The sequence below is a fragment of the Populus alba genome, chromosome 5 (genome assembly GCF_005239225.2).
Source record: "Populus alba chromosome 5, ASM523922v2, whole genome shotgun sequence".
Taxonomy (NCBI): Eukaryota; Viridiplantae; Streptophyta; class Magnoliopsida; order Malpighiales; family Salicaceae; genus Populus; species Populus alba.
The window spans coordinates 18,552,811-18,568,291 of NC_133288.1; the positions used below are offsets into that span (position 1 = coordinate 18,552,811).

Consider the following 15,481-nt stretch of genomic DNA (forward strand, 5'->3'; position numbering starts at 1 on the left):
GAGCCTACAGATACTTATTATATGAGTGCATGTATACTCTCCATGAAAGAGCTCTTCTAAACGTGAAACATAAACAAGTAATGGAGAATCATAATCGAGTAAAGAAAGTAAAGGTGACTAAGTAAGGACATCCACGTTTCCAGATAATAGAATCATCATAACGCTATTAATCTCCCACCGAAGCATAAAAAAGAAACACCAAGGGATACATTCATGTTTGTCTGATGTTTTTTGAGCTCATAGCCACACCTTTCATGACCATACATGCTGCGACATTGGTCTCCATTCATGGAAAAAGACTTTGTGCATATCCACCTCCTATAAAAAATGACTTGAATACAAGGAAACCTAACAAGTTATCTCTTTTACCATGATGATGGATCCGAAATCGAAGAATGTCATGCCTTGAAAAAAGAAATATAAAGATTGATTGTCCGAGGATATTTTTAATAGATTATCAAAAAATAATAAAACATGAGCATGAAAAAAAGGAAGTTCGCACACTATAAGGATTAGTATCCCTAGCAATATCGTCATAAATTCGACGAGTGTCAAAGTTATGCAAATTTAAACCCTTAAAATTAATGATTCGCAGTATAGAAAGTAAGAGTATTGTCCTATTAAGATATAAGTATTAGAACTTAATTACTCAATTAAAACAAGCTATTTTAGTTTACTCAATCAAGATGCACTAAATATACTAATATAACAAGCTATTTTAGTTTACTAAATCAAGATGCACTAAATATACTAATATAACAAGATTAACTAATATGCAATTTAAATAATAAGTAATTAAAAGTGAGTTTGTTTATAATCTAAACAAACTAAAAACAACTTAGAAAGCTCAGAAAATAAAAGAAATCCATTCTAAAAATTAAGAGAAACATTGTAAAATATTGAGAGAAAAAGTTTTAACTTCAATTATAATATGTATTCCTTAACGATAATTAAACATCAATTATTGAATTTAGATATGTTTTTTAATTTGATTTATGATAATAAATAAATTAACTATGAAAAACAATAGCTTTTTCTACCTATCTTTACTTTTAGTTAACCTAGCATTTGTGAATCAATTAACCTTAATCACTTAATAACACTCCTTAAAAGCACAATATTTAATTACATGACAATATTAAGATCAAGATAGGTGAATTTTATTTATGATAATTAACACACATGAGGAGTTAATTTAATCAAAACTTATAGGTGAATTTTATTTATGATAATTAACACACATGAGGAGTTAATTTAATCAAAACTTATGCTTTCTAAGTATCAAATAATCAAATATGGCTTTAAAAATTAGATACTCTCGCTACTTAACTTAATTAGTCATGCATCCAACATAAACTAATCAATTAGCAATATATTTAAAACCAAAAAACATATGTCACACATCATATAGAATTTCAGTCATCAATAATTAAATTTATTCATAGAAAAACATAAGATATTTATATATCATAATCAAATTTAGAACAATTTTAAGCATAAATACTCATGATAATTTAAAATTCAAGAGTACTATCCTCTTAAAATTAAAAACTAAGCTTGTCGTAAATTCAGAAAAAAGATAAAAGATAAAAAAATTGAAAAACAAATAGAATCCCTCCTTCTTTTCTCCTATTATCTAAACATGATTCCCCTTTATTTTTAGAGGTTAGGATCTATTATGGGGAACCGAGGAGATGGAGAAGTTTCCTAATGACTAATTTCTAATCAAATAATTTTAGGATTTCCCTACACTAATTTGACTCTAATAACTTGTGCATTGACTTTGACCTTCTAGAAAGGTTTCTTGGTCACGTGGAATCTTTGCAACATATTAATGAGTTCCCTTATCATCATATCGACATGGAAAAATAGGCTTGACTCTCGTTAGTTTGCTAGTCGGTTTTAGATCCGACTTCAAACATGTTATTTCATGTCGTCTAGATGAGTTACTAATTAAGCTTACCATATAATCTAGTTGCATTAGAGGTACTTTGGTAATTTAATAAATATTATTTAAAAATCAAAATAGTTCATGCATGCATTACATGCGTGAGTTGTTTCTTCACTATTCGGGCAATGCATGGGAGTTATTTGATAAATAGTGGCTTTTAGGATGATGTTTGAAATGTCTCGAGGGATCCTCTATCTCTAGGGTGCACGTGTGGCTTACTAATCTTTGATTTAATACTAACAACCTTTTTTTTTGCCTTTTTTTTTTATTTTCTCCTCAATTTTCGTGTCTAAATCTTAAAAAAAAATTAAAGTAGCCCTTCAATTTGTTATCCCCTTAGATTTGGTCCTGATATTTTGATTACTATTTATTTTATTTGAAATAATTTATAAAATTGAATTTTGTTTGTCAATTTTATCCTCCTTTGACTTTTTCAACTATCAAATTTGATACCCATTCTTTTAATTGCTAGTTGTTTTATTTGATATAATTTTTAAAATTATTTTTTTATATAATTTCATCATTCTTCAGTTTTTTTTTATTATCATATTTGATCATCATTCTTTTGACTTCTACTTTTTATTACTTTTATAAATTTTTTAAATCTATTTCTTTTTCCTGATTTTATCATTCAACATAATTTGGTTGAGAATTGAACTTTATGATTGAACTATGTCTAAGATTTTATAAGTTATGAGAATAGGAGATTTACCAAAGTTTAAGAGATTTTTTTGAGTTTACTTGTTTTTTGTTTTTTTAAGCTTGTATTTCTTTTTAGTTTCATCATTCATCATTTATTTAATAAGAGATTAAGCTCCATTATTTTTTTTTCATAGGATTTTTCACTAGTTTTGTAAAAGACTCGAGTTATCTTGTGTGCTTTTATTTTTTGTTCTTTGTCTAATTTAGTTCTTTAAAAATAAATTCATGATATGCTCATTTCATGATATTTTGTTTCATTTGCTTTTTTGATCGTTGCTCTGATGACACATGTTGATTCTTTCAATGTTGTCGTGCTTCCTTTTCCTATGGTGTTATAATTGTTTTGATGAACTCTTTTTTGGTTGTGCTGCGATGTCTCTAAAATGCTTTTCTTTTTTCTCATCCTAAGTGTCATATTGATGGCTAATATTTAATAGTTAATTATTGTTATGTTTTTGCTTTATTTGTTGTCGATGCTTTTGTTAATTATATTATTATATCAACCAAGCATATTGAACCCAATAAAGTCAAGACACGAGTTTCAAATTCTTGCTTTTTAAAAAATATTGGCATCACCTAAACATTATTTTTTTACATTAAAATTTTTTTAATCATATATGCAACGTAACATAAATCACCTATCTAATAAGTTCTACAAAGAATTAGATTTGAATTTTGAGCTCTCATTTGTATAACATGAGAAAAAAAGAAAAAACCCTAATAAGTTTCTATCTTCTTTGTGAGTGATTTACTATAAGAAAATAATTTGGTTATTCATTGTTTAATTAACATGTTTTAAAATATGAGCTCTTTATATCAAAAATTAATTTCCTTCTTCAATTAAGTTTTAGGCGAATAACATGCATTCATACGTTCATAATTAATTTCTTCATGGCTACCTTCCGGCTTCCTACCAAACCTCGATAAGGTGAAAAATCTTTTTATTATTTTATATAATTTGGTGTTAATATTAATTTCATCCGTTTCTTCTGCCTCCTTTTTTTTTCAAAAAAAAAATCTAATTTCACTTTTTTCTAGTTCGTTAAAATTGATCAATTAACAAAATACTAAAAAAAAAAAATATTTTTATTATACATCGCCTCATAAAACACTATTAATTTCAATAATGCTTTGTTTTTTTTTGTTTTGTTTTAATTTATCTATATTTTTTTATTTTTTATTTTATTTTTTAACATTTAGTTTTTTAGGGATTAAACTTTATAAGTTGTTTTGATTTGTTTTTTTAAGAGGTTATTTCAATCACATGACTTTATTCTTTTGTTTGATAGGTTAACTTGGTTAGGTCAGGTACCTCCCATTTCTTATTAATTTTTTTCTTTTAATTTTATCATTTAATATTTTATTGATTGAGAATTATACTTCATGATTTGTTGATATTTGTTTTTTATGAGGTTTTCCAGTTTTATGACTTGAGTAACAAGTTTGACAGGTTAACCCAGGTTGAATCAAATTATTTTTTTTATTTTTTTTAAGGTTATTTTCTTTTTCAATTTCATCATTCAATATTGAGTTGATTGAAAAATGTTTTTCATAATTTATTTCAATTTCTTTTTATGAGGTTACCCCAATCTCATGACTCGGGTTATAGGTTTAGTAGGTTAACTTGAGTTAACTCAAGTTGTTTTTCCAGCTTACTTTTTATAAAATTATTCTAGTTTCATGACTCGGTTTATGGGTTTAACATGTTAACTTGAGTTAACTCGAGTTATTTTTTGTTCTTATTTAATTGATTTTCTTTTTAAAAAATTCATTCAACATTAAATTGCTTGAGAATTGAGTTTTATAATTTATTTCAATTTACTTTCTATAGGATTATTCTGATCTTATAACTTGGTTCATGAGTTTGATAGGTTAACCTTAATTGACTTCAAGTTGTTTTTTAGATTATTATTTTAATTGATTTTTTATTATTTTATCCTTAAACATTAAGTTGATTAAGAATTGAGTTTTATAATTTGTTTTAATATGCTTTCTATAAGGTTATCTTGGTCTTATAACTATGATTGTGAATTTTATAAGTTAATCCAACTCAATATAACATGTTGTTGTCTATTTAAAATAAAATATAGTATTAATTTTTAGGTTGTTTTCAAATATATAAATCAACTAAATTATATAATATCAATTTTTTTATATATATATATATATATATATATTAAAGAATTTGATCCAACAAGTTGGATGGGGCAATAAATTTATAGTTATATATTACCTTTGGCCATGACATTTTTAATAAATAAATTATGTAATTGGCACTCAAAACATAAAAAAAAACATAAGATGAAATTTTTTTTGGTAAAATAGCACAATTTAAAGATATCACGGTTCAAAAACGTTACATTTCAATAATGTCACAATTCACAACTGTGATATATAAAATATCGTATTTTTTAAACTGCGACATTCTCAAGTAAAATATTTTGAGAAACGATTGGACATTTGATAAAACGATGGATTATAGTCAAAATAGTCAGACTGTTTTGGCTATTGTATGGTTTTGGGTCATTTTCATATTTTGAGCCTTAAAAAATTTATGAAATCGTAGTATTTGTTAATTTAAAATTTTATTTACTTTATGATTTTAAAAAGTTAAAATATTTATAATTTTATTAAAATTTGGACAGAGTTTTCTAATCTTATCCAAAATTTTATCCCGTTTAAAAAAACATATAAAAAACTACAATAATTACAATCAATAAATTCTAACTAAACTTAACATATTCTTATATTTCATGATTACAAATATTCCTAATAATACAAAAAAAAAAAAACATATATACATACAAAATATATATAAATAATTTAATAAAAAATTATTAAAGTAATCTTAATATATATATATATATATATAGTTTATCAAAATAATCAAAATTTATCAATAGCACGACTAGATGTATTTAGTCAATATATAATTATCTCGTTTTAAAAACATCATATTTAGGAAGTGTTTGCCCACCAAATTTGGAAAAAAAAAATTTTGTTAAAATTTAATGCGGTTTGTAATTTTTAGATTATTTTAATATACTGATCTTAAAAAAAATTTTAAAAAAAAAAAAAATATTCATTCACATGTATTTTAGTATGAAAAATTATTTGAAAAACAATCACAATCATATTAGTAAATACGCTCTTAATAAACATCACGTTTTAAAAACACAATAAGATGAAACTATTTCATTTTACCGAATCTTCTTATATATATATATATATATATATATATATATATATATATATATATATATATATATTAAAAAAAAAAAAAAAAAAACCGTTTTCAACGATCCACCGTCGAAAACGGTCCTTCCTCGGACTTGAAATTTGTGTCCTCACCTCACTCTCGGACACAGTGAAGGAAAGCAGACTTGCTTACATAATCAACACCTGTTGAACTTGCCTCATTGTCTAAAAATCTTGACCTCTCCATCTTCCAGGAAAAAAAAAAAAAATGTCTTTCTGTGTTTCTTTCCTCAATCAAGTGATGGTCATGATTCGTGAACAATTAATGAGTATAAAAACAGTCCTTATCTTCTGTACATGGGCAGAAACTTTCCGGTCTTGTAGGGTTGTGTCTTGTGTGCTTTCCGTTTTTTTTTTTTCCTTTTGAATTTATTTCAATTCTTGCCTTTTATGGCGGTTTAAAGTTTTAAACACCCCAACAAATTCCTTACTTAACTTGCTTTGTTTATCCAATTGACTGGTTGTTGTGGTTGTCTGTTTGTTTTTTGCTCAAGTGTATTTCTTATTATAGCATTTAAAAAACTTTAGTTCCGGTCTTTCTTTGGACTTTTGTCGCATACCCACCTTGTCTTCCTTGTTTACATTTATCTTCCACTCGCAATTTCAAGAATTTAAAATCGTGCCATGTGTTTGACGGCTATTGGAGTTCCGGGTATTGTTAGTTTTGCTTCGAGGTTGAGGTGTTAGTTGTAGTTTTTGGATTAGTTTGCGTCGTTGGGTGATTGGGAGTTGTTGTTGAAGGGTTTAGATTTGATGATCTGTGAGTTTTTTCAAGCTCAAATTCTTGAGGAGAAGTGAGGGTTTGTGCAGTGGGAACTGTTGGTGAAGGGTTTAAGATCTGGGGGTATTTTAAGTTCGACTTGATGATTTTGGTTGTATGGTAGTTTCAAGGTCTGAACTTGGAGGAGTCTGAGATTTGAGAAATTGGGATTTCTTGTTAAAGGCTTTTAAAGTTGGATACCCGAAACATTTGATTAAGGGTTTTGCAGTTGTGGATTGGGTCCAGTGAAGATTTACTTGTTGATTCTGTTCTTGCGCACTTTGAGACGAGGTTGAAGCTGCTAATTGGATGAAATGGTTAATGATAGATTTGATCATCCATTAAAACATTCAGAAGAGGAAGGACTGGGCAGGAACTATGATCCGAATAAGAGTTTTGATCAGACCAGTGGAGGTGATGAATCAGTGACAATTGATTACGTGTCTTCGGAGGAACAATCTGAAGCAGGTTCTTCTCAGGAAGCAGAGAAGCAGAAGACAAAGTCAGGGAAGCAGCCATTAGCTCTAGAGATTTTCAAATCAAAAAAATTGAATTTTCCTCCACCTCGAAGAGGTTAGTACTTGATATTTGGCAGCCTAAGTCGTTTTTTCTTTCGCTTTATACAGCGTACCTGGTTGAAACTTTATTATACTTGCTGAATTTAGTCCTAAGGGTCTCCAGCTTGATTATTTCTCTATACTTGAGACAAACAATAATCCTAATCCACTTCTGCTCTTTCAGTTCTAAAATTATATCTTACTTTTAATATTACATGGTTAAGGTTTTTTTCCCTTATGCATCATTATAGAGTTGATTGATATGTTGTCTGATGTCAAGCATCTGATCTTGAAGGCTTGAATCAGTTCATCACTGCTCCTGTTGACGATCACAGTCATCAGCTGTTTGATGATGATGATAATAATATTACATTCTATAGATCCAAGACGGAGAACAGGGCTTCAAGGTATGAGCTAAAATTGAATAGACTGTCAGAGCGTGAAAAGGTAATTAGCAAGATCACATACATGGATGCATCTGCAAATTTCCTTATGTGTGATCATATATATTGTTTGGAACCTATGCTAAAAGGCCAGAAATGATTTATGTGCATTATGCATATACCGTGTCTGATTATATATGATTCCCATGTTGTGTCTCTGCATAGTATATGCTCCTCGCTGATTTATTATCTCTTTTGAAATTCCACAGTTTTATTTTAATTAAAATTATATGTTATTTTTGTTGTGGCTCTCATAAACCAGCATCTATGGTTGGTGGAGTAACTGATAGCCTGCCTCTCTTTCCCCATTAACAAGGTTTCAAATATGAAAGTGTTGTTGCTCTATGACATTTATTGCTAGTTTATTTTAGCAATCTGATGATCGCTTATCATCTTTACCCTGTTCACCTGGATCTGAATCTCTGAACTTTTTATGCCTGCATATGATTTCACTCTATTCTTCATGACTCAACTTACACTGGTTTTCAGAAGAAACTAATCATAGAGCTAGTCAAGATACAAAACGACGGAACAGTTGAGGTTGATATAGATGAAAATGCTCCTGTTGCTTCGGAGTTGTTAGAGCTTCACTCAGTTGAAGGGGCGTCCTTTTATGTCAATGATAGCATTTCTTGTTCTAAGAAATCAATTCCAAGATTGAAAATTGCTATGCTAGTGGTTGGGACAAGAGGAGATGTCCAGCCCTTTCTAGCTATTGCAGAAAGACTTCAGGCATGTTTATACTAATTTACTGATTACTTAGTGTACTATTTTTATTTTTCCAATGTCATTTATGTTCCATGTCCTAGTTCCCATCTCTTGTATGCCCTATGTATTGATTTTGTTTATTATACCTGTATGCTTTTGTTTTTACTAAGAAAGAGTTGGGTGTTTTGTACTTTATCCTTGTTATTTGCAACATTCATGGGCAATCTTGCCTAAGTTTTACATGATTCACTGTTAAAATCCTGATGCCAGCATCACATGTTCCCCAATCTCTAGTTTACTATATCATTATAGGTTTTGTAATTTAATTTGCAAATGATCCAATATTTTCTAGCAGGAATTTGGTCATCATGTTAGGCTGGCAACTCATGCTAACTTCAGCAGTTTTGTAAGATCAGCTGGTGTAGATTTTTATCCTTTGGGCGGTGATCCTCGGGTATTGGCAGGATGTAAGAGCTCCCTAATATTTTGAATTCCCTTTTGAAATATTATCTTTGATCATGACTCCATCAACAACACCCTGAAAGTTGTTATATCGCTAAGTGTGTCATTAATCTTCTATAGCTTTGAGGAGTTGGTGACTAAATGCATCAATATCTGGTTGACAAGTAGTTTCTGTTTTTTTTAGCAGCTGTTAAAGCAGTACAGTTTGCTATTAATTGCAACCTAAGATATCAGTGTCCTTAAACTGAATGTGTTATTCGACTAAATGCGAGCACTTGTTTTCAGATATGGCAAGAAACAAAGGTTTCATCCCATCTGCACCAGGAGAAATATCCACACAGAGGAAGCAACTGAAGGCCATTATTGAATCTCTTCTTGCAGCATGCACAGAACCAGATATGGAAACTGGCATGCCTTTCAAAGCCCAGGCAATTATTGCAAACCCTCCAGCATATGGTGAGCAAGCAGGAACTTAAGGATATAGTAAGATAAAATGGCATTCATCAAACTCTAACTTTCCCCCTCTGTTGCAGGACATGTACATGTTGCTGAAGCTCTTCGTATCCCAATTCACATTTTCTTCACAATGCCTTGGACGTGAGTATCGAGTGATCACTTGCTTGTGATTTGAAACTAACACTACTTGGAACACCTGAATCATCAGTTTGAATAACATTTATTTTGAAGAAAATCCTGTGTTGCCTGCTATGGTATGATTCTTCTACTGTTTCCTAGAAGCAGTAGGATAGAGAACAACGGTTTTTCTTTTGATTCAGATTTAATGGATATGCTTTTTGACATTTCCATTAGTTTAACTAAAAGTACACATGATTGCTTGAGTCTCATGCTAATTATTTTGATCCACATAGCTGACTTGGAAAATTCACATGCATTCTTTCTTAAGTGCATGAATTTCTGATTTAAGGAGAATCTGATGATTCTTGGATAATGCAACCAGAAAATCAATGGTGTCTGCACACAGGGGGCGTGGGAATGCAGAAAGTGCCGTCGAGCCTATACCAGTACTAGTGTTTTGGCATGGTTAATAAAACAGGAAAAAGAAGGTTTAGAGACTGATATAAACCAAAATGGAAATTTGAGGAAAAGGTTAATAATGAATTTTAAAAGCATGTTATCTTTAGTGAATTATGCTTTGTTTATTTGTTTGCTTATCTGTTAGTTTTCTACTCAAGGCTATGCCTTCTCACTTCCATCTTCAATAGGCAGGCCAACATATGAATTTCCTCATCCTTTAGCACGTGTACCTCAAAGTGCTGGTTATTGGGTATGCTCTTTCTTGGTGTCACATTTTCCTCTAAGTTCTTTTTTTATGTGAACCATTGGACTAATCACCACAAACTGTTTCCATGGATCCAGCTTTCATACATAGTTGTGGATTTACTGATATGGTGGGGAATGAGAGGCTATATAAATGAATTCCGGAAAAGAAAGTTGAAGCTTCCACCGATCGCGTACTTCAGTACGTACCATGGATCAATATCTCATCTGCCAACTGGTTATATGTGGAGTTCCCATCTTGTGCCAAAGCCAAGTGGTAAGGTTTCCATTTAGTTGTACTGTTGATAATCTTCTCAAGCTCAGATATCTATGTTGCTGTCTTCCTTGTAGTGCCTTCAATCCATAACACATTGTTATTCGAGGATGCTACTTTCTCCAAATTATGTTACCTCTACCTCTCAATCAAAACCCAATTCTTTCCTTCTTCTTTCCTTTCTTTTTATTTTTATGGGAAGAGGCAAAATCAGGGACATGGTAAAAAGAAATTATTAGATGTTAAGCACATATCTAGCCTCAAAGGTTCATACAAAAATGTTTCTCGTTTTAAATTTCTATCCTGCACCTAGGATTGGTTTTTACTTACTGAACTATGATGAAAATACTTTGAGGTTATTCATTCCTTTAACAGATTTCATGTTTCTATTGCTGAAGAAGAGCTTAGCTATTTTCATGATTAAAAGCAGTCACAAACTCAACATTTATTCTAGATCTGAGTACTTCTCAGCTGGAAATCTGAAGAGTCAGTTTAATCAGCCAATCATTATTATGTTTGCTACATTTTATTTTACTTATCTATTACCATTACTGCTTTTCTCCTCTAGTAGGGAGAGAGCTAGTCAGATCAATGTTTTTATTTGCTCTCAACCACTGATGCTAACTGGTATTCTTAATCAACTTTGATCTCCCCCCTTTGGTTCCTTTTGTGACATTATGGGTGTTTTTCATACAGTCTTTGTAATAATCTTTCTATTCAGCCAAATGCAAACACTCGTGCTTCATATGTATAATTGACTTTATTAACTTATCTGCAGACTGGGGGCCTTTAGTTGATGTTGTTGGTTATTGTTTATTAAATCTTGGATCAAAATATGAACCTAAAGAAGAGTTCCTGCAATGGATTCAGAAAGGAACTGAACCCATATATATTGGATTCGGGAGCATGGTATGGTGATTTCCCTGAAGCTGTTATAGTTTCATTTTCATGCATTATTTTGTTTCGCTTTGTTTGTTCTGTTTGTTGGATGATGTGCCTCACTATGCAGTATTTTTTTTTTCCTCTAGATGTTATTTAGTAGTTTGTAGTTCCTTTTGATACGTATATACTGTGACTTTTATTGTGAATCTCATGGGTGTTTGCTAGATTGTGAACCAGAACAACCTTTAATATTGATGAATGAACGGGGCCTAGAAGAGTTTGATATTGTATATGTTGGAGCTTGGTTGAAAATTTATTTATTTACCTATAATTTCTTAGTGTCAGTGAAAAAATAACTGATAATTTATGGCCAAGTATTGTAACTTGTGAAACCACAAAGTTCACTTTTAAACTTGTGCTGACTCTGGAAATGCCACTTCAAGAAAATCTCGTTCCTTGGTGATTTTGTAAATTGGTGTATTATATGTTTGAAGCTGAAGGATGAATTTATTAACTTGAGAAAAATTAGAGCTTTGATATTATTAACCAAATATTTCAATTACAGCTGAGTCCTCTGCTAAATTCCTATTCTCATATGACATATATGAGTGAAAAACTCTAAAAGAAGAAAAGAGAGAAAAGATATGATTGAAAAACACAATGCTAGTATGTTGTTCTCTGTATTTTTGTTTGAATATTTTCTTATCTTTGCATGATCTACACTCCAATTAAGATTGCTGTCCTCAATAAACTTTGCATAGTTTCCTTTTTTTCCTGCTTCTTTATATCTCAAAATTAAATGTCTATCAATCCTTGTGTCGTCTTTCCATTATATTTTAATTTCATGTAGTTAGCCAATAGAATTTTATTTTCTTCATCAAGTTTTTTTAGAGGACATAATTTAAATTATTATATGTTTGCTTGTGAAGCCTCTTGATGATCCCAAGAATACTATGGACATAATACTGGAGGCTTTGAAAGATACTGGACAAAGAGGAATAGTTGATCAAGGTTGGGGAGATCTTGGAAATTGTAAGTATTTTCCTTCCAGCTTTTCCTATGCCTGTTTGCAGATACTGATCACTTTTTCAAAGAGTCATGTATAGCATAGTTCTCATTTGTATCAGCATACAAATGTCTTGCTGTCTGCATATGGCTTTGTTGAATGGTGAATCTCTATTCATTTTTCTGTTATTTTACCTGGACTTGGTGATTGATTTGTGATTTAACAATTTAGTCACCAATAATCAAAAGGAATGCTTCACATAGGCATAATTGAAGCTTCTAAATAAATATGTTTTAATTAGCTGTACAGATATCTACATGGAGTGTGGCACTTTCCAAGATTCTAAATAAATGTACTACTCTGAAAGTTATTACTTCCCTGGCTGATATTCAGTGGGATTGGATTGCCTTCTTAGCTTGTGTTTTACTTTCTCACTCCCTTGTTTCTTCTATTAAGACATTCGTCTTCTATCCCATTCTTATACTACCACAGCTTGTTTGATAGGAAATTGTAGAATTCCTAAGTATTTTTACCAATTTGTCTTCTGTCATTATAATAGTTTGAAATTGTGTGAATTTTGATTATAAAATGAAAACGCATATGCGTACTACATTGTGAAATTCGTATAGTTTCTCTTCTGATTGTCATCATGTGTCTTGCAGTTATGGAAGTACCTGACAGTGTCTTCCTTTTGAAGGATTGCCCTCATGATTGGTTGTTTCCTCAATGTGCTGCTGTGGTGAGTGATATTATAAGATTGTAATTATGTTGCAAATTAGAACTTTGTGCGCTTTGCCAGTATGGTCTTTTGTTTTTCCTTCTCCTTTTACCCACTTCCAATCATATTTTCTTCCTAACAACTCTGTAACTACTAGACAATCATAAATAATATGGGGATCTGTGGTATTGCCTAGATTTAATGATATGGATGAATGACAAGAATGACATACTCTCTGTAATGAACACCTCCATTATAATACTGTGTTACTTGAGTATATTTTGGTAACATTTGATAACCAGATAGTTGATTGGAAGATGTTTACAAATGAAATGCAGGTTCATCATGGTGGTGCTGGAACCACGGCAATGGGACTAAGAGCTGGGGTAAATGCTTTTTTTTTTCTTTCAAATAGTTTATTATGATAATGTTCTCTTGACTTCATGTGAGAATGACCCCTCAAAATAATCAGTTTCATTATGTGCTTGGAAATGGCATTAAGAGATATAGCTTGTAACCTACTCAAATTATGCAACTCAATTGTTTATTAGAACCAATTTTTACATGGTGACCTTGTCTCCAAAAATGTTAATTGCAGTGCCCGACAACTATAGTGCCATTCTTTGGCGATCAGTTCTTCTGGGGTGATCGGGTGCATAAAAAAGGACTAGGACCTGCACCAATACCAATAGCTAGGCTCAGTGCTGAGAGCCTTTCAAATGCAATAAGATTCATGCGAGAGCCTGAGGTAATTGCAATGTGTTCTACATGGAAGAGTCGATTCATATAATATCACAAATATATTAATCCACTGGTATGATTTTATCTTCTTGGTAGTGTTTTTTGGTGTTTGCAATAGTAGTTACCTTAATTATCAGAAAATCTTGCTAATTCCTTCTTTTGGGTGTATTTTTTATTAGTTGATCCTTGCAGTCATCTTTTAATAATTTTCACAATAATTCTCAAGCTATAAGTCAGAGCACCATTTTCACTGTGTTTTAACAATTTTTTGTTACGACTCACTGTCGTCTAGTTTTATCTGAATTGGGTGGCGTCTTATGACTTTTACAAAAGCCACCATCAAAGGTGTTTTCCAGGTGCAGAACGATTTCATGTTCTCAAGAAGATAAAATGTTTATTGAAACTCAGCTGAATCTAGGTTCTAAATGGAGCATAATTGTATGTGATTAGCCATTTTTGAATTCTTCCTCCATTATGTTTTCATATCGATCATGCTAGCTTATCACCAAATTGCAACATGAAATGGGAAGTTGCATGGTCACTCTTCCTATGCACCACTTTTATAAGAAGCTGCCTTTTCAAATTCCTAATGGGACTTTCAACTTGGTCAGGTGAAATCTCGAGCTGTGGAATTGGCTAAGTTGATAGAAAATGAAGATGGTGTTGGAGCTGCAGTTGATGCATTTCACCGGCATTTGCCTCCCGAGCTACCCTTGCCTGCCTCATCTTCAGAGGACAATGAACTGCCGAACCCCCTGCAATGGTTTTTTATCCAAATTGAAAAGTGGTGCTGCCTATCCTGTTCATGAGCTTCTTGGAGGGTCTTTCCGTGTTGTGTAGATATGTTTTTTTGTTTTCATTTTCTTGACCTTTACAAGTAGAGCATAATTTGTTTTAGACATTCCATTCATTACATTCATAGCTGGTATGGTATTGAGGGCTACATGTAAGGTTACTTTGCCAACACATTGTTACTTTTTGACCTGCTATTAAAAATAAAAAATAAAAAGACTTGGGTTGCTGAATTTTGGTTGAATTTATGGCTGCATATTGTGCAAATCAAAGCCAGGTGAGTGTGAGGAAACGCCCTTTGATAAATACAGTATTTGACAGGATGTTTTGAAACATCTAGTTCATCGAACTGAACTGCAACACAACCTGATCATGTTTTAACCTATAATCACTCTTATCAATGATAGATTCTTAGGTGCAGTGTTCAAAATCACGAAACCAATTCAAGGTATTTTTACATCCCATCCCGAAAAGGGCATTTCAAGGCCAGCTATTTCGGATTTTTTTCAAAATCACTTGAGAGAAACAGAAGCAGAGAGAAATACTTTGAATCTCAATTATTTTCCACACCAAAAGCCACCTTATTACATATCCACACATACTATCACTTCTTATATATTTTGATGTCTCTCCACCTTGATTCCATGTAATAGCTTATATCGCGAGGCGCAGCTTAGACTCCACATTTGAAGTACAGATCGCCAGGCCCTTGATCGTGGGTTGAATATCTCTCTTCACCATCAATGAATACAGTCAGCCTACCTCCATCCACATCATGGATTATATTTAGCCTGAACCACTTGTCATAAAGATCAGTAGCCACCAAGTCTCCACTATAGTACCTCATGTTGCCATCGTAGATCCTTAGTATCAAAGTGGTTGCTCCATGAAACGCACCATGTATCTGTGCTACCGTCACACCTGATGTTCCATTTGGCACAAAACCATA

The 15,481-nt window shown here is 31.5% G+C and overlaps 1 protein-coding gene across 2 annotated transcripts; it reads left to right on the forward strand.

The window, feature by feature from the left end:
• The first annotated feature begins 5,967 nt into the window (after positions 1-5,967).
• LOC118061823 (sterol 3-beta-glucosyltransferase UGT80B1) lies at positions 5,968-14,765 on the forward strand. 2 transcript variants are annotated; one of them, XM_035075411.2, is made up of 14 exons: positions 5,968-7,244; positions 7,524-7,675; positions 8,161-8,403; positions 8,735-8,846; positions 9,127-9,297; positions 9,375-9,438; positions 10,069-10,126; positions 10,219-10,396; positions 11,172-11,302; positions 12,205-12,307; positions 12,944-13,020; positions 13,338-13,385; positions 13,598-13,813; positions 14,352-14,492. In XM_035075411.2, the coding sequence occupies exons 1-13, from the start codon at positions 6,986-6,988 to the stop codon at positions 13,787-13,789; spliced, it is 1,788 nt and encodes a 595-aa protein (XP_034931302.1). In that variant the 5' UTR covers positions 5,968-6,985; the 3' UTR covers positions 13,790-13,813; positions 14,352-14,492. The 2 variants fall into 2 exon arrangements, with proteins under 2 accessions (XP_034931302.1, XP_034931301.1); XM_035075410.2 differs by having other exon boundaries at positions 5,975-7,244; positions 13,598-13,747; positions 14,352-14,765.
• Positions 14,766-15,481: the final 716 nt, after the last annotated feature.